Source organism: Marmota monax, unplaced genomic scaffold, assembly GCF_021218885.2.
Source record: "Marmota monax isolate L192 unplaced genomic scaffold, Marmota_monax_Labrador192_F-V1.1 WCK01_AAM20220418_F8-fsc00022, whole genome shotgun sequence".
NCBI lineage: Eukaryota > Metazoa > Chordata > Mammalia > Rodentia > Sciuridae > Marmota > Marmota monax.
Window position 1 is genome coordinate 24,451,945 of NW_026695215.1, and position 20,555 is coordinate 24,472,499.

Consider the following 20,555-nt stretch of genomic DNA (forward strand, 5'->3'; position numbering starts at 1 on the left):
GTTGCAAAGCTTTTTCCCCTGTCCTGGGTTCAGGCTGACTTAGAGGGCAAGAACTAAATATTTTTTGGCCCCTTTATTTTAACCTTAATATTTAAATTTGGCCTTAAACATCCAGCAAGTCAGTTTTACCAGTTTTAAAGTAATAATGCTGGGCTTTAACTTTAATCTTAATAACTTTACAGTTAATTTTTACATAACACAATATCCTTATTTTATTTATTAATTTACGTAATGCTGAAGATCTGCCTGAAGGCAGAAGATGACACCTTAGCATCTATTGTATGATCCAATCACTGTACAACAACAAGGCAGCTTGCAGATCCAGAGAGCCCATTAGATTTTGGCTATAAAAACTCTCTCTTGCCAGGTCCTCCTCTCTTGCTCTCTCCTTTTTTTTTTCACTTTCCCTGTCTCTCATTCTCCCTCTCACTTCTCTCTCTCTCTGTCTCTCTCTCTCTCTCTCTCTCTCTCTCTCTCGCACTTTTTTTTCTCTCTCTCATGTTAATCAGACACTGTCACAGTAAAGGTCTCGTGGTTGCTCTAAGTGTAGTGGTCACTTTTTTTAGTTATAATGAGAATACAAAGTGAAATTAACAATAGTAAAAACATATTTAGCTTGTATATAATTCTGAACCTTGGCCGAGTTATACATTATATTTTCTATTTGAGATCACAGTAATCTTTGTAATAAAATTAACCTTTGAATATAACTTTAAATTAACTGAAATCTGGCCTACTTTGAAGTTATTCTGACATGTTGTAAGGTGGGAGGCAGAGCCTTATCTCAGGTAAGGCAGGGCTCTTCACAATTTTAGGTAAAGTGTTTTAGTTCTAAAGTTGATCTTTGTCTCTCTTTTTAGATATCATTTTATAAAGTTTACATATATTGTTTTCTGACTCTGTATGAATGTTAGTAGTACAATATGACATACATCTGGAACATTAATTAAGGAAAGGCTGAGAGCCCTTAACATTTTTTTTTTTTAATGTGGAAAAGTGGCAAAATGTTTTATAATATTATTATTTAAATAGAGTAGGCTCAAATTACTTTTTAAAATATCTTTAAATTTTTATATTTTAGTGTAAAAGGTAACATAAGATTTGGTTAAAAACCATCAAATGATATAATAAATCTCCAATAAAATTTATTATCTTTATAAGTTTAAATTACCATTACAGACAATTTTAGTTTGGAGAATACCAGCTTGATAAAATGTTTTTTTTAAACCTTTTACCTTAAAGACTTGTATACCTGAAAGATATGAACACATTTAATCTGTAAAGAAGAGTAATGTACCACACTTTCATTGATGTTTTTATATTAACCAAGGTTAGCTTTTTAAAGGAAAATCTAGTGTAACCGATGTGATGCTGCAATCTGTATTTGGGGTAAAATTGGGAATTCATAACCAACTTGAATCTAATGTATGAAATATGATATGTCAAGAGCTTTGTAATGTTTTGAACAACCAATAAAAAAAAAAATCCGTATGTGAAAATTCAAAAAAAAAAAATAAAAATAAAAAAAAATAAAGGAAAATCTAGAATTTGTAATGTAGAACAATACTTTAAAATAACAGTTGCTGTTTAGCCACAGATGTAAAAACCTTAGTTTCTCCAAGATTACTTGTTCTAGGGGATAAAACTTAACAGACATAATGTAATTAATATTTTTAGAAGTTTTTGTCAATTTAACATATAAATATATCAGTACATTATTATTTGTCCTTAGGGAACAACCTTGAATAGTTTTAACTATTTGTGTTACATATATAACCAACTTAGTTACATATAAACCTTTTAACATTTGTCTTTTATTTATAGACCTTTATATTACTTAATTAGACCCTTTTGTTGTTTACATAGATGTATTATAATTATACTTTACCACATAAAGACTTTTTACCTGGAAATGTTTTTCATTAAATATATTTTTATATTTAGAACTTTTTAATAATTTTTAACCCATTGATCCTTTGTTTTGTATCTTGAAATAACCCTTATAAATTTCTCAATTTAGATAAATTAATCCATTTTAATAAGATGAAATATTTGTTATTTACAGTACTTTAATTGAAATACAGTTGAAACCTCTTAACTCCTTGTATGTAGAATTATACCTGTTGGGACTTTGTAATTTAGAGTAATCTTGTTTTTATAATAACACAAAATAATTACAAATTTCCTTTTTAGTTTACCAATTTATAAAAACACCAACATTTTTAAAGTATTCTACCTTATGGAATTTAAGGAGTTAAGAGTACTTGATATTATATCTAACAGTCAGCATTTTAACTTTGTAACCAATTAGATGTCTCTAACAAACACATCCATGATTAATTTCATATACCTTTAGATGAAATTTATGTATCCTTTTTTTTTTAAAAAAACAAGGTATCAGACAAGTGCATTGAATAGTATTAGTAATCTTTTGTTGTTGTTGTTGTTGAATAAAAATCCTAGAGACAATGGATATCAGACACTTTATAGACATTAACATTTTAATAGCTGTTTAACCATCTAGAAACAAAACTGTGTATTAGTAACTTTAAAGACATTTGTACTTTTATCTATTTTTCCAATTTGAATTGAACCTTTTAAATTATATTAACCAAAAGTATTTGGATCCATTTTTTAAAAATTTTAATTTATGAGCTCATATGTCAATTTTTTGTACCAAATATATATAGACATGGCAATACAAGTAGACAGTACACCGGTGCACCCACACAAAGCAAACAGACAAACAAAAGCCTTGTAGCTTATTTTTTTAAAAACCTATTAGATTGAGAGTTAACCCTTGTAAATTGGCCTTAGAATAAAGCAGAGTGTAATCAGAAAAACATATTAACCTAGGCATATTGGATCAAAACAAACATAGAATTTTAAAAGTTTTCTGACCTTTTTTCTGAGGTGGTCCTGTTCATCAAAGCTGAAAAGAGTTGAGGGAACATAGACAAACAAAGGGGGCTTATTTTTCCCTGGAGGAACTTCCCAAAGATGCAGCTTCATTGGTCTCCTTGGGAGAGTCCCCCAGGTTGGGGTCCCATTTTAAACTGGTTTTTCTGGTTTCTTGGATAGCGGCCACCAACTTTTAGCCTGACATTGAAAAATCTTTAGACCATTTTTAATTGTTGGGAGTTATTTATGCTTGCAAATACTGAGAGACAAAAGCCAAATTTTCTAGACATTATGTTTTTTTGTTATACAATTTAGGAATAATAATTTTATAAAACACTTTAGTTTTAATTTGTCCTCTATAGGAACTGACATGATTTACCCAGTTGGCCACCTGGCCCAGTTCCTAAATAAAGATAATCTCTAGAATGCCTTTTTCTTTTTACCTTTAGCTTTTACTTTTGACAATTCTTTTAGTCCTGTTGGCAGCACTTTACATTTTAATGCAAGCTGTAGTGAGCACAGTTAAACCGTTTTAACCATCGTTTTCCCATTAGAAACAAACTGAGGTAGAAATCAACACAGAACACAAAGGGAACAAACAAAAACAAACCGACAGACAAAGTCCTGAAAAGTGTTAAGAAAACAAGTTAAAGGGGTCCAGGTAGAGATCTCTGTAGCGCTTCCTTATCTCCGATGTCGGTGGAGCAAAGGAGTCCTGGTGAAAGAAGAGCGGTTATGGGAACAAGAAAAGGGCCCCATGCACAACACTCAGATAAACACAAGACAGACGGCCGGCGAACAGCAAGAAGACGCTGGAGAAACGACAAACAGCAGAACAGACACAGGACAAGCAACAATCGTTGAGATCACACCCAGAGACCTCTAATGGGGCAGAGACCCCGCAAACAGAACAAACGGCTGGCGAACTGACACTGAACAAATGACCAACAGCAGAAGACCCTGGAGAAATGACAAACAGCAGAACAGACACTGGACAAGCAACAATCGCTGAGGTTGCACAGGGAGACCTCTAATGGGGCAGAGACCACGTCTCGTCCTGCCCCCAGACAGATGAGGCCCCCACAGGGAGGCCTCCAGTGGGCCCCAGGTACAGACAGATGAGGTCACACAGGGAGACCTCCAGGGAGACAGTGACAACGTCTCGTCCTGTCCCGGGGAAGGTGTAAGCGACTGCGTCCAATCTGACCTTTTCCCCCAGAGAAGAGTCAACTCACCAGAACTGACAGCTGGCAGGAGACTTTTCAGAGCGTCCTAGGACGGATTGGAGTCGTCCTCGGAGTGAGGCTGAGGAACGTCTCTCAGGAGCTCCCCTCTACTCTGGGGCCGAGGTCCAAAGGCCCGTCGTTGGAGGCAAATTTGGCGTGAGGGTAGGGAAGAAATGGATCCAGGGCGAGCCCCCAAATGTTATAGTTAAAGCTTCGTCCCAGGGTTTCATAAACTGACTTCCAGACCACTCACGTATAATCTAATCAAGCCTTTATTGAAGCACACCGGTGGTGGCTGACCAGAACATAAAGCTGTTCCCCTGATCAGCCCCAAACAATTGCAAGGGCGCTTCTTTCCTGAAAACCGCAAAAGGGATGTTCAGGGGGTCTAGCCAATGCAAGCAAGCCAGGTTACAGAAGCGGGACAGTGCAGTCAAGGGGAGGGAAGCCTAACCAATCACAGTTAGCCCAGTCACCCCAGTTACAGAAACAGAGCCCCCTTACCCTAGTTACAGAAACAATACTCCATTAGGTAGTTCCATGTTCTTAAAAGTTTCTATAGCAAAAGGAAAAGAACATCTTGCTCCAGTCATGACTCTTCTACTTGGCATGGTTGTTTTACAGGATGAAGTCATAAAACAAAGTGGAGTTACATTTGCTCCTACTATCACAGCCATAGCTCCTGGTCAGATCACAACGGTAAATAACTAATACTTGAAGATAGGTGTATTAACTGTATTTTCAACTTACAATGAGTTTATTTGGACATAACCCTCACATAAATCAAGAAACATCTGTACTTTTGTTTTTAATAGTCACAATCATGTTGCCAGGGTACTTCATTGGGGCAAAAGGTAGGATTTTTATTTTATTTTATTTTTTTGGTGGTGCTGGGGATCAGACCCAGAGCCTCCCATGTGCTAGGCACATGCTTTGCCAACTGAGTTCCATCCTTAGCCCTTCCCTGCCCTGTAGGAAAGATTTTTTTTCCCTTTAACTGCGGTCTTGCTCAAGGTGGTCCTAAAGAGAAAATTTTAGAAAACTGAACAGGCTGCACCTCTCTGTTCAGAATAATACAAAGCAACTATACTTCAAAGTCCCAAAAAAGTAGATATAACTTATATAACTCATTTCTCATATCCTCTGGTAACCAAGTGTGACTATAGAACTATCAGCAGTTAACTTGCCTCTAGAAATAGTATTCCATTAGTGGAAGGCACTGATGTCTTTTATTTGACTCGCCATCTTTGCTTCTTTTAAGCCTTCTCCTCATAGTGTCCATGGTATCTACTGCAGTCCTGCTGATGGAAATCCTATCCTGCTAACAGCTGGCTCAGACATGAAAATAAGGTATAGTATCTCAAAAAAATTCTTAAAATGATGGATGAGTACATTGGTTTATGAAAGGTGTTATTATAGATACTGGTGACGATTTAATGCTTTAAACTATCGGCACATTACAAGGGCAACAATTAGTACTCTATTATAATTAATGTTATATTATTGATTCTAGAAAAATCTTTTTCTAATCACAGTATAAACAATGCATTGATGAATGTAAGCCAACGAGTATTAGTTCTTCCTATTATCTCGTGAAGATTTTCCCTATTTGTTTCCTCTTCCCTAGGTTTTGGGACTTGGCTTACCCAGAAAGGTCCTATATTGTGGCAGGAAGTAGTAGTTCCCCATCTGTGTCCTATTACAGGAAAATAATAGAAGGCACTGAAGTTGTTCAGGTATGTTACTTTTTATTTTTCTTTCTTTTTAACTTTTGTAGACACAAAATTGGGTTTGGTCAAGTCTGGCAATAACTTTTTTAAATATAAGAAATATGATTTATTTTCTCTTGGATTTTTTGTATTTTTATAAATTAACTTAATTTATTAAGGTATAATAAACATAAACCACATATAAGTATATAGCTGAAAATGAAAAGTAGGCACTTTACAGAGTTAAAGTCTGAGAAACATAACAAGTACTTTTATTATTTCCTTTTACAAAAGACAAATCTAGGGACATTGAAGTTAAGAAATTTTTCTGAGACACAGGTATTAAACAACCTAGTAGTAAACTCAAATCTCACTGTTAGGACTCTAAAACTTGTGTCCTTTGCTTAGAAATTTCAGATGTGATTTATCTGAAAGTGCCTTGGCCAGGTAAGCACTTCCTTCATGACAAAAAATGAGGAGCTGTAGAAATGCTAGAACATTCAATATATATTTACTTCTATATTTTGGTCATTTTTACTTCTCTCAATTTATACTCTTTCTCTTTTTTACATTTGATTTTAATAAAAATTAATAGGCCCAGACTATTGGCCATTTGGAAGTGTTCCATATTTTTACATGGCTACTCATGCACTCCAGTGGGTGGAAACCCAGCATGTCATTTTGGACTCTTTCCTTTTGCTCTTTTTGCTCAATGTGAAAGTGTGACTACTTTACATGAGGTGTTAACTTCAAATCAACAACTTATCCTAGAAAGAATTCTGACAAGAGGCAGAATGTGGTGTGGATTTAACTCTGGCTCTCTCCTTGATTTCTAACTATCAAATAGGAAATTCAGAATAAGCAGAAAGTAGGACCAAGTGATGACACCCCCCGAAAGGGCCCAGAGTCTCTGCCTGTGGGACATCATGACATTATCACGGATGTTGCCACTTTCCAGACCACGCAGGGCTTCATTGTGACTGCCTCTCGAGATGGGATTGTGAAGGTGTGGAAATAAAGTCTACTGACTCATGTGAATTGTAATAAAGTTATAAATGTACAGTTATTCAAAAGAAAATGTATTTCTAGAAAACAGAAGTGAGAACAAATTCATTTGCTTAATTTTTAAAATCATGCCTATATTATTATTTCAGAACTAAACAAATCACACCCAAGGAGGTTAACGAAGTTGACATGGCTAGTTTACTTGTGCATCTTTCTTCAAGAGTTAGCCAGACAACAGTATCTTAGACTTTTTGTTGTATATGTCTTAGAGATGAGAAATGTAAAATGCAAAGATGAATATGATGTTTATTTTGTATTGAAAAAGATGGTTGTAAGCTATTATAAACACATTTTTGCTATTAAAAAATGCTATTCAAACTAAACTTTACTCAAGCATCCCAATAATTTTTGGGTTGTTTTTTGGGTGGTGTTTTAAATAGTAAACATAAGCAAGGGAAATCTCTCTAACAGCACTTATTCTGAACTGAATAAATGAACTGGGTGTCACAAGGAAACAGAGACAGAACTAGGCCTTGGGTCCAAATCTTTGGACATTCATAACTGTATTCTTCTCTGCTCTCTGATCTGTCGTCCTTTGTTTTACAGTCTGCCTTATTAGGTATTTAACACTGTAAAATTAATTTCTGATGTATTAGCTCTGGAGAAATTGGGTCTTCTTGGCCACGATCATTATTTTTTATAAGCTCTACCATGAATTCTGTAGCTTGGTCTACCAGCTTGCATTATCCAGCGTAGATTATTATTAAATGCCTTGAAAAAAAAATAAAAGATCAAGTGAAAAACATGCCAGAAATTTGTATTTTCAAAAGGCCTTTCCCACTAAGATAAAACCCTTAAAGGTAATGGGTTACAGTTTGTATGCAAACCTAATTTTCCACATTTTATTCTTATCCATTTACAGAATGGTTCGTGGTGTTCAAAATATTTGAGTTTTAGTTACATGAGTATAAAAACATTCAGTAGATAATCTGAGTCTGGTGCAAAACACTACTTGTTAAGAAATACACTAAACAATTTTCTATTTTTCTGTAATTATTATCATTGTTATTTTGAGACATGGTCTTCCTCTTGCCCAGGCTGGCCTCAAACTCATGACCCTCCTGCCTTAGCCTCCCAAGTAGCTGAGATTACAGGCATGTGCTACCACACCCAGCTCTATTTCTTTAATTATATAATTCAGCTTTAGTATGTAACAGTTTACAATGCATATATAACTAGCTTTTCAATTCAATAACTTAGTTTTTAAACAGATAACAACAGAATTGTTGGGAAATGCCAGTCACTTGAAAAAAGTCAGGAGTGATTAACTCTTGACGGTGCCCCTAGTTTACTGGGGTAGTAGTCTGTATCCTTAGTATTGGCATTGTCATGGTGTGTTGCCTCAGTTTCCCTTTAAGTCTGTTAAGACCATATTTACTGGGGGGGCTGGGGTTATGGCTCAGTGTAGAGTTCCTGCCAGGCATGTGTGAGGCCCTGGGTTCAATCCTCAGCACTGCATATAAATAAATAAATAAAATCTAAAGATCCATTGACAACTAAAACAAAAATTTTTTTAAGACCATATTTACAGGGTTTCTAGGTTTTAAGTCAGATTTAGAGTCTTCACAGGTTGGGGAAAATTTTTTGATACATGAATTTCACATGGATAAGAGACTTTAGGCCAGAAACTATTAGGTAAGCCATTAGACTAATAAATGTGGGAAATGCTGAGAAAACAGTGAATGGGCTGACAGGAATATGATCCTTTTTTCCCATTGTCATTCTTCTCTCCTCAATTCCCCAAATAATGCTACTTTTTAAAAAAAAAAAAAATTGGTTGAATTATTACTAAGTATTATAATCCATGGCATGTTCAATTATATCCCTTTTTAAAATTCTTTTCAGATATACATGACAGTAGAATATATTTTGACATCTTATACATACATGGAGTATAACTTATTCTAATTAGGATCCCATTCTTGTGGTTGTATATGATGTGGAGATTCACTGTGGTGTAGTCATATGTGAACATGGGAAAGTTGTGTCTGAGTCATTCTACTGTCTTTCCTATTCTCATTCCCCTCCCTACCCTTGACATACCTTTTTGACCTCTACTTCTTTACCCACTTTTTTTTTTAATTGATGCATTATAGTTGTATAGACTGATGGGATTTATTGTTAGATGTTCATACATGCACATAATACATAGTTTAACAATGTAATTTGGCCTATATCACTCTTCAGCACTTCTTCCCTCCCTCCCAACCACCCCTTTAGTCCCTTTCCTCTACTGATCTCCCTTTGTTGTTGCTGTTGTTTTTAAATCAAGTTTGACTCCCAGCTCAATGCAGAGATAATGGGAGGCTGGTCCCTTACAATCAATTTGCATTTCTAAGCCAAGATGCACCACAACAGCACTTTATTAACATTCACTTAATTTCTGCTGTTTTTCACTTTAGGAGAAATGTAAATCATGGAAATGCCAAGATTAGGAGTTATTAAAAAGGAACTTCTTTTTGTAGCATACTTCTGATTCCTGACCCAAAATGCTAAAAAAATCTCAATCACAAGAAAATATTTGTTTGGTGTACTTTACTTATGAACACAGGGAAAAAAAAAATACATTTCCAAAGTATTTCCAATAATAAACAGAAGAAAGGTGTTTGTACTTAATCCAAACTTAATTAGAAAAGTTCCTGTTATTAAAATGCCTCTTAAATATTATTCATCAATTTCCTGTACTGGAAAAAAATTTTTCCTGAACCCCAAAGCACCATTTAGGACGGACGAAGAAACCTGATGTGCTTTATTCTTCTCTGTTACCTGAGTATTAACGCGACATTTAACTCCTTGGATTTCTTGCTCCTCTGAAGATGTGGGAGCTATCTCCATAGAGTTGCCTGAGTAGAGATGGCAGAAGTGCTTCAAAAAATACTACAGATGGCTTTTCAATTCAGGCATTATAAAAGAGGTATAGAAAAGAAAATCTGAGAGGACTCTATCGGTCTTTGGTATCAGTTATCTCATATCTGTGCAGTTTCCCTCCCTTAATAAAAACAGTGATATTCTGCCTAGCAGGGTCATTGCTGCCAGCTGTGGAACCAGCTCTTAGACTGAGGTAAGGTCTGAATATTGAGTCTAAATAAACAGTGCTACTTGGGTGTTTAGTTGTTGGAAATTTCATAAGAGATGAAATTGAATGGAGATAAGGAAACAAAGTCATCAGAGAATGATACTAGAGACTAGGCACTTTGAAGATGTTTTCCTGCTCTGAATTACTCTGATCTCTTGGATTTCTTCAACTGATATGGATTTTTAGATTAAAGTTTTAAAGATTTTCTTACCTTTTTCAAACTCAATATCTATTTAAAGCTCTTTTCAGAGTTTTGCCAATCCTGTTTTGGTGCTGTTCATTATTGACTCAATAAGTACCAGAAGTAACTCAGAACATTACCCATAACCAGTTGTCTTTACCCTTCTTCTCTAAAGCATACAAGGATTAATGAAAATTAATAAGTGACCATAACAAGGAAGAAAGACTGGAAATCCATCAAAATGGCTTAGCAGGAAGTTTTATAATGAAGATAGAGCATCTAGCTGAAAAGCAATAATTTATGTTCTGGGAGAATTAATGAGTTCCTCAGTGGGTTTAGGAGGATTTAGAGCTGGAGAAAATTCCTCTCTGTTTCTCACCAGTCCAAACAAACAACTGCAGAAGATGAAAGACAAACTTCTAGCATAAACCCATTTGAGTAGTAATCATTCCACACAGAAATAGGATGTGTTTTAAATGGAATAATAACGAAAGGTCAAATTTCCAAAAATATGATATACAAACAGCATCAGTCTCTGGGTAAATATTATTCGAGTTGCACCAAACGTTAAAAAACTTTGGTTAAATAGATGAGCATTAAACAGTGCTGAGTTAAGAAAGAAGGCTGGGTTTGCAGTAAATGGACTGAGAAATCTGCAATCAAAAGTATTAGCATTGGCTCATGTACACACACATACACTATGTAAAATTTACCTTTAAAGTATATCTCCATTACACTTTCCAAAGTACTTCTTTCATTCTTCCCTTTTCTAATGATAACAGTTGTTAAACATATCAGTCTTAGAGTGCTGGAATTGTCAGGAATGGTCAAATAAATGGTAAGATATATCTTAATACCAGTGAGTATGGAGAGTCAAGTTACCTGATAATCTACAACCTGTGGCTTGTTCATCCCACCAGAATGGACTTCTGGTAGGCAGATATCCAAATAAAAGTTGCCAGAGTTCTGGAGTAGATTTAGTTATTATTTAAGTCCAAGTCTTACCATGCTAAATTATTTGAGCACTTTCTTGAATGTCTTATCTTTTGGGAGTAGGTTTTGTCATTCTCCTTCCATTTTTAGAAGTATGGGATGCGTTCCTGGGAAAACTCCAAATAGCATCATCTCTGCCACCTCTCACTACTCTTGAAAGATATTTCTTATCTTGGAAGAATTTTGTCCGCTGTAATGCATCCTCTTTGAGGACAGTTTTCTGTGGTCCAGGAACAAAGCTATACAACAAGGAAGAGAACATCGTAGAAGATAAATGCCATTTCAACTTTAATAGACTCCATATTAATCTTTGTTTCCTAAATTAATTGTACTCATTTCCTTATTGCATCCTTCCTCCAGGGTAATTTTAAAAAGATTATTAAACTGGGGATTTAAACTGGCCCATATATCACAAGCTGACAAATGAGAAATCTTGTATAAGTATACAAAAGTATAATTTTGGTAGCAGCATTTCTTCTGTATGGAACATGTTCCACCCAGACCTTCATATGGTGGGTCTCATTCTTCAGATTTGGGTTCAAATGGTCCCTCATCAGAGACCACCACATTTATCATTTTCCCAGTTCCTTCCCCACTTTCAGTCACCCAACACAGCATGTTTTTATTTTCTTCATAACACTATCTTAATTTTTATTTACTTATAAACTTATTCATGATCTGTTTACCCACTCAAACAGAAAGTAAGTTTTGTGAGACCTTATCTGTTCACAGAAATCGTCAAAAAGCATCTGATGAAAACATGACTGTATGCCACACACTTTTTTCTTCTCTTCCCTCCATTTCTTCCTCCTGTCCACCCATCTATCCCTCCAAATATTTATTTTCACTTCTATGTAAGGCCCTTTGTTAGCTACAGTGGGAGACAGCCCAGTCTGGTAGATACATAAAGAGCCTGATTGGGAGTCATGAATAACCCAACAACAGAGGAGAGTGGGAGTCAGACTCTGGAATGCCTTGAATTCCAGGTAAAGTAGTTGGGGAATTGTAGGGGCCAAGTGGTAGCTAGAAATTCAAACCTGCCCATACAACTTTCTGCACAGATAGAAATGTCTTATAATCTGCCCTGGCCAGTATGGCAGTCACCAGCCACATATAGCTATTGCACACTTGAGACAGTGTGACTGAAGAACTGAATTTTCTAATTCATAAAATCTTTTTAAAAATATTTTTTCAGTTGTAGATAGATACAATATCTTTATTTTTGTATTTATTTTTATGTGGTGCTGAGGATTGAACCCAGGGCCTCATGCATGTGAGGCAAGTGCTCTACCACTGAGCTACAACCCCAGCCTCTAATTCATATAATCTTAATTGCTCTAAATAGCCATATATAACTAGTGGCCACTGTATTGTACAGTGCAAGAAAAGAGCCATTCAGATAAATTTAATTTAAGGGATGTAGTAGAAAGAGTCATGGGTCCAAAAAATGTAATCCAGGACCTCTACTTACAAACTGAGCAGTCTGGGCAAATCATTTAACTAGACTAATCCTCGTTTCTTCAAATGTAAAGTGGGAATGAAAAACAATGCGTGTTTTTGTGAGCAACAATTGAAGTCCCTTACCTTGGTGCTCTGTCGGTTACAGTGCATGAAGGTGAAGGTCAGTGATAGAGCTGAGCTATATCCCAACTTTTTATTTTTCTTTTTTTGGTACCAGGAATGGAAGCTGGGGGCAACTCAACCACTAAGCCACGTACGTCTCCAGCTCTTTTTTATATTTTATTTAGAGATAGGGTCTCGCTGAATTGCTTAGCGCCTTGCTTTTGCTGAGTCTGGCTTTGAACTCCTGATCCTCTTGCCTCAGCCTCCCAAGCCACTGGGATTATAGGCATGTCCACCATGCCCCAAAATCCCAACTTTTCTGAAAGTAGGAATCCAATGTTACTTTCACTGAACTAGGTTTTTATTTAGGACAATATGGAGAACTACTGAAATACCTGGAATAGAGAGTGAAATAGTAAATGTTATGGAAGCACCTGGATATGGTTACAGAATGGCAGGCTCCTCATAAATATTTGTAGAATGAATATGTGAGAGACTGGTGACATGAGAAGAGAGAGATTCATTGATGCTGATAAACTTCAGCTACTGGCTGAATTGTGCTCAAGGGACAATTCAAGAGAATGTCCAAATGTTGACATCAGAACAGTGGCAATATTCACTGTGATCCATTCTTTCTGCTTTCACTAGCTATAAAATCTGACCTCACAAAACATCAATACTTAGGAAATGAGCACAGTGGGAAAATATGTAACAAATTTGAACTAAAATTATTTCACTTTTTTACATATGCATGAACATATGAATGTGCACTCTCCCTCATCTATAAACAGAGTTATAGGTGAAGGAAACCCTCAGAATAACAAAATCATGCCATTCATGTTCCCTGACACACCCCCACCAAACTGCCAAGCACTAGATACTATGTGTCTGGCTTCTGAAACTCAAATCACAAAGTGCATTTCAGTTCACTTCTGTCAGTGCCATCAGAGATGTACTGAGATGATCCAACTTAAGAACAGTAGCCATGGCTAAATTTTATCGTGAACACAACTTCTTCACACTCTCTCCCATTTTTATCCTTCACTGTATTATTAATTTCCAGACTCAGTTATGAATTCAAATTCTCAGTCATGATTGTCTATATACACAGAATATGGCACCACCGATCATGGGGAAGGCATTCTTGTGTCAGAAGCCATGGTTTCATGGATTGATTATCTTATTTTGTTCTCTTCCACCATCTCCCTCCTGCCTTTTCTTTTTATTTTTCCTTTTATGGAAAGTTTAATTATGTTTGTCGTCATCTTCGATCTTAATTAAGAAAAAATTGTGAATTTGCAACTCCTCAAAGCATGACATTGCTATTTTTCCCCCTCTCAAATATTTTTATTCTCAAAGGGATCAAACATTAAAACACCCTACCTTTGAATTTCCATACCTTGTCTTATAGTAGGCATTTGCATTTCCTAAGCATTTGATAAATACTATTTATTTCCCAGTTTTATTTCTCTTTTTTTCTACTCTCTATTGTTCAGAAAATTCTGTGCTGATTGGTGATTCCATCATTAGGTAGTCAAGACAAAGAAATAAGGATGAAATAATTAATTCATTTTGCATCTTGTGCTCAGCTCCACTAAAAGCCATTGAAAGAAAGATGTGGCAAATTCTAAATAAAAAGGGGTGGTGGTGGATGGAACTAATTATAGATTTCAGCTCTGTGAAAAACAGATTCCTCCATCTATGCAGATAATCAGGAGTGAGCTGTGCTACATAATTGACTTGCTGCATTGGAGTAGAAAATGTAGACAAGATTGCTTCTACTTCCAGAATTATTTTTACCTTAATATATGTTTTGTATGTCCATAAAACATACTTAGAAAAGCCTAATTGCAACAGATGTGTTATTCATATGGCATTGGTGACTGTGTCCATTTTTATAATTCACTTGCTCTGGCTCTAGCCTGTCACTGCTTTATAGTCTGGCACAAATGCTTCCCTGACTGGATAAAGCAATAAACAGGTGGCTATCTGTCTTATTGTCTCTGAGCCTGATCTAAGTGCTTTTACAAGAGCCACCCTGCAATCTTACCCTCTGGCCATCTGTCTCCCTGGTAGCTTGTGGTTAATTCTTTTCCATCTGATAAGAACCAGCTTCTTATGCATTTTCCTCAAAATCTCACAACAGAACGATCCAATTCCTAGGCAGGTCATTCGGAGGACGGACGGCCAGACCTCTTGCCTAACAGGCATTTTCGTCCTCCACAATCCTCTGTTCAGTTCTGCTTCACTTCTCTTGAATGACTCAACTAGCAAGTTTCAGAAGCAGCTGGGTGATTCATTACCTTTTATGAGAGTCTTTGGTCATTTAAAAGAAGGCCTGGGGAGTCCTGGTCTATTATACCATTGGGGAGTTCACCAATGTGGAACATGGAACAGATTTTACTTCTCAATTCTTGATACCCCAGCCATTTCATCATTTCAGAATCACAGGAGAAGCTGAGCCTCCTGTGTATCTAAGGCATTGTAGAGAAGGGGTTAGAAACTTCCTGTCCAAAATTGCTGTGAGTCTTCTCTTCCTATTCATATTGCTCTTCAAACAGAGAGCATGGTGGAGTGGTTTCCAGAAATGCCTTTTAATTGTGTGGGTTGACTCTGGCATATGCCCTTGCAGTCATGGCTGACTGCATCATATTTGGAGATCAATACAAAATGCAAATTTGAGCCTCTAGTTTAGAAAAAAATGAATTTTTTTTCTTCTGTTGTCTCTGTCTCTCCAACCTGCTGTGGACAATTTTTATTTACCTTTAAAAGTCCAGTTCCCTATGAGTTGGCCTATGAAGCCAACTGTCAGATTCCTCCTCTCACCAGCCTCTAGACAGTTGGTCTGGAAATTGAGCCAGGCATCTCATCTTCCCTCAGCTGTCTGTCCTAACCCTCAGCAGAGGGGTGATCCCCAAGAATATCACCACCTCCTTCCTGGAATGTACTGGATGCTTATATGGAGGAAAGCAATGGCAAATGTATTGTGGCATCACTAGCTTGGAGCAGATGGCCATTGCCTTCCCGGTCCCCACTCTCTTGTGTGCCTGGGTCCCTCACCAAGAAGGGGGAGGTAGGGCAGACCTAGGGAGCCAGGAGGTAGCAGAAAATGGGGTGGTAAGTAGACTGAGGCTCCAAGTCCCCATTTGCCACTGTGTGCCATTTGCCATTGTGTCCATTTGGACCCCAATACAAAACACAAATTCCAAAATAACATTAATAGTGACTGGAGAGCACTAAACCCCAAATTCAGGCCCTACTGAGCACCCAGGCCCTTTGCAAGTGCACAGCCCACAAAACTAGCCAGCTTGTAGCTCTGCCACACCTGCCTCAGCCCTGCTTTTATACAGCTTTAAGACATCCTCCATGTAAAGATGTGGCCTCACTCACTCCATTTCCCTCTTCTGAGCTGCCAGGCACCTGCAGCAGGGGGCGCTCCGCTCCTCTTAGATTGAGGCAAACAGGCTTATTTTAGGCTTGAATTCAGGCAGTATTTGCTGCTGGACAGTTCCCCTGGACAACTCTCCCCAGGAGGTGAGCAAGAGATTGCAGGCAGAGGTCTCTCAGAGAGGCCAGAGCTGGGGCTTCTGGATTGCCTGCCTGGCTTGATTTCCACACAGAAGTGCACACAGTACACACTACACAACAGAAGTAGGCATGTTGCCTAAGGTATTTGCCAGGTGCCTGGGGCACACTTGGTTGTGGTCTGTGGCTGTGTGTGAGTACAGAATGATTTATCACAAAAATAAACACTCAAAACTACTTGATTTCACTTATTTCTAATTTACACTATTCAGTATTTCTAATGTATGCTATTCAGTTTTTTAATAGAACTTTTACCCTTTTTGATATATCTTAATTTTAAAAATTAAGTTCTACTTTTACTATATTACACACAATAATATGTTTACTACATTATTTCTTTTCCTTTCTCTGTTTTTTTTTTTCTATGAAATCTTCAGACCAATGCTTAGATCATTAGCTTTTAGGGTTTTAAAATTTTCCCTAACATAGGAATTAAAACTATAAATGTTCCTAAATCATGACTGTATCCCATAAATTTTGACACAGCATTTTGAATATTACACAGTTCTAAGTACTCCTAAATTTTCATTATTTTTTTGACCTGTTATTTATTTAGAAATGTGGTTGTAGTATAAAAGCATCAACTTTAAAATAGTTATTAATTTCTAAGTTAACTGCATTGTGTGGGTTGTATGACACCAAGTCATAGAGATGTGTTGTCACTTGCTTTATAAGTTAAAAATCGTGCAATGAACACCCATCAACTCTCCACCCCCATTCAACAGTTATTAATGTTCCGTGTATTTCTTTGAATGCATGTTTAATTCTTTTGTAAAAGGTACTATATGTATTTACAAAATTAAGCTTGTTATGTTTAAATCTTGTATGTATTTACAAATTTATGTCTATCAAGTCTGTGTACTTTTGAAATCTTCATTTTGATGATAGTTCAATGGCAGTTTCTTACTATAGTTTTTTCAATTTCTACCTTGTGTATTTTAAGGTTATTATATATATAAATTTAGGATCTTCCTTGTGAATCAGACACTTTGCCATCAAGTAGACTCTGTTATTATTATTATTATTATTATCATTATCATTGTTATTATACAAATCTATAGCCTTCTTATTGTACATGGTAGTTGGGTTCATCCCGAAATAATCATATATGCATGGAATTGGATCTTGGTTCACCATCCCTTCTTCTTCCCTCCCTTTTCCCTTCTGTCCTCCCTCCCCTCCCCTGTTCTTTTTCCTCTACTCTGCTAGACTTCCTTTTGCTCAACATACAGACTCTCTTTAATTACTACACAATGGTTTTGTTTAGAAGTATATTGAATCTGATATTAATATAGCTATTCCAGCTTTTATAAACATGTGCCTGGAATTTTTTTCCCCATCATTTTACTTTCAACCTTTCCATTTCCCTATGTTGTAGATGTGTCTTCTGAAAACAGTTCATGCTGGATATTGTTTTTTAAATCAAGTCTATCGGGGCTGGGGATGTGGCTCAAGCGGCTCAGTCGCCTGGCATGCGTGCGGCCAGGGTTCGATCCTCAGCACCACATACAAACAAAGACGTTGTGTCTGCCGAAAACTAAAAATAGATATTAAAAAAAATTCTCTCAAAAAAAAATAAAAGATAAATCAAGTCTATCAATCATTGATTGTAACTGGCATGTTTGTGTATATTTTTGTTGTGATTACTGATATATTTAAATGGACTTGGTTCTGCCACTGGTCATGCTGATGGTCATTGTGCCTTCCACCTGTCCTTTCTTGCCTTTAATCTTTTCCCTTCCTTGGCTTTTTATTTTTAAGTATTTACTTCTGTCTTTGTTTTTATACCATTTTCCCTTGCTATATTTTTGGTAGTTAGCTACTTTCTATTTTTCCATGTGTGCCCTCAAAAATTTTAATGCATTTTTATTTTATTTTTTTCACATTACAATTTTTATTACACATATAGAGCACAATTTTTCATATCTCTGGTTGTATACAAAGTATATTCACCCCAATTTGTGTCTTCATACATGTACTTTGAATAATAATGACCATCGCATCCCACCATCATTTCTAACCCCATACCCCCTCCTTCCCCTCCAACCCCTTTTGTATTAAGAATTGTAAGGCAATAATAATAATAATAATAATAATAAAGCTCATGTAAATAAATAAATAATTCTGTGTTAAAAAAAGAAAAGAAATTCTGATAGACGAACTCTAATGCATTTTTAAAAGAGTCTAAAATTTTTCAACAACCTAACCATCAGTTCAAGTACCTAGAGCCCTTGGTCTCTGTTTACCTCCCTGTGATTTATGTAATTATTGTCCCTTTTTTTAGTATTACCTTTCTTAAAGATCAAGGCTTCTTTTTTTTTCTTTTTTTGGTAATAGAAATCATTTTATTATTTGTTGTCTTTTTTCCTACTTAATTAGTAAATAAAAAATATTTAATTTGATGCTCTTAGTCTTAGTTACCACTGTTTCTTCTGTTAAAACCACTAGGTGACAAATGCTTTATGTTTGTTAACAAGTACAGCTTTTTGGTAACCCACAAATTGAACATTACTATTATTTAAAAATACATATGTTGGCCTGGGGGTTTAACTTAGTGCTAGAGCACTTGCCTACCACGCTTGAGACCTCCGAGTTAGATCCCCAGCACCACAAAATAAGTAAATAAAAATACATTTGTCTAGATTTACCTAAATATGGACAAATTTTATCACTATTACTTCTTGCATCTTACTTCTTCCTTCTGTGGCCATTTTTCCCCCTCTATGTACATGCTTTAGAGGTTCCTTTAGTAAAGCTCTCTGGGATAGACTTATTTTTAAAATCTGAAATATTTTTCCTAGTTTTCAAAAATTTTTTTGAAAGTCAGTTTTTCTAAATTGACAAAAATTTTCTTCTACTACCTTAAAAGATACTCAGTAGCCTTGTGGTTTCCACTGTTACTGTTATTAATAATTCAGCTGCCACCCAATTATCTTTGTAGAAGATCTGGTCTTTCTTTTGGCTGATTTTAAGTTTTCTTTCTCTTGGCATTCTGCCAAGACAGTGCCCTATTCCAAATCTAATTGTTGCTTTCTTTTTATTTATGCTACCTGTTATAGCTTGTCTTCATTTTATCTGTGCACTCATATCATTCTGAAAAATGATCATTCCTTTTTGTCCTTGAATATTGTCTTTTCTTTATTATTTTTATTTTTTTTCCTTCTAGAATTCCATTTAGAGATAGGTTAGATCTGTCCATTCTGTTCTCTTAATCTCTTATAGTCATCATCTCTGTAGTCCAAGAAACTATAAAGTTTCTTCAGCTTTTTCCTAGTTTATTATGTTTCTCTTCAGATGTATCTTATTGTTTATTCACCCATTGAGTTTTGTAAGTTATTTTTTTATTTTCAAAATTGTGAAGTCCACCAAAAGTTAGAAAGAGCAAAACTATAAATTGCTTCATGCCTTTTGCCTAGATTCTCCACCTTTGCCATCTTGCTACTATATATGAGCATGTGTACATCCATATCTGTGCTTGTGTTCATGTGTGTACACACACACCATCCTACTCCCCTTTAGAAAAAAACATCTAAAAGTAGGCTATAACAGTAACATTAAAAGAAAAGCATACCTGTTTCAAGAACAAAGACATTCCCTTATACAAACAGTATCCAAATAGTATCCTACTATTATCACATCCAAGGAAATCCACACAATTCAGTAACAACACCCAACTTCATATTCAAATTTCTCCAGTTCCCCAAATATTATTTGTGTATCTCTTCTTTTTCGTTTTTCCTGAAGTACTGGATTGAACCCAGGGCCTCGTGCATGCTAGGCAAGTGCGCTACTACTGAGTTACATTCTTGGCCAGCCAAATATCATTTATATCAGTTCTTTTTTTAAAATCTGGGATCCAACTTAGGTTCCTACAATTACATTTGACTATTCCATCTCTTTATTCTCTCTTATTCTAGAACAATACCCCATCCATATCCCTCTGTTTCTCATGACATGAAACCTACAGAGTATAGGTGAAGTATCCTTAAGAACATTCTACATTCTGCAGTTGTCCAGTGACCTTCTCAATAGGCTTAAATTCGCAGACATTTCCAGCAGGAACCTCCCACTGCATCCCACAAGAGGCACACGGTATCAGATTGTGGTTTTAGGGAGTCCTGCCAGGTCTCATCATATTAGGACACATTTTCCTCCTTGTAATTAATAAGTCATCTGTGAGTGCTTCTGTTAGCCTTTTAAAATACTTGCCCCCCTCAAAAAAAAAAAAAAAAACTATCATAGAATGGTTTTAGCAT

General features: G+C 36.0%; 2 protein-coding genes across 4 annotated transcripts in view; one reads left to right on the forward strand and one right to left on the reverse strand.

Annotated features, from left to right (window-relative positions):
• Pik3r4 (phosphoinositide-3-kinase regulatory subunit 4) overlaps positions 1-7,224 on the forward strand; it is a 75,684-nt gene extending 68,460 nt beyond the window's left edge. For 2 of the 3 annotated variants that reach the window (XM_046431361.1, XM_046431360.2), the window contains 4 exons: positions 4,752-4,826; positions 5,389-5,477; positions 5,755-5,863; positions 6,684-7,224. In XM_046431361.1, the coding sequence (XP_046287317.1) occupies positions 4,752-4,826; positions 5,389-5,477; positions 5,755-5,863; positions 6,684-6,854 (444 nt within the window). In that variant the 3' untranslated portion in view covers positions 6,855-7,224. The remainder of the gene's footprint in view (positions 1-4,751; positions 4,827-5,388; positions 5,478-5,754; positions 5,864-6,683) is intronic. The other variant, XM_058574947.1, reaches the window with a different exon arrangement.
• Positions 7,225-7,272: 48 nt separating this feature from the next.
• The window catches only part of Col6a6 (collagen type VI alpha 6 chain), a 158,021-nt gene continuing 144,738 nt past the window's right edge, over positions 7,273-20,555 (reverse strand). Inside the window, exon 38 of the mRNA XM_046431363.2 lies at positions 7,273-11,390. Coding sequence (XP_046287319.1) covers positions 11,198-11,390 — 193 coding nt within the window. The 3' untranslated portion in view covers positions 7,273-11,197. The remainder of the gene's footprint in view (positions 11,391-20,555) is intronic.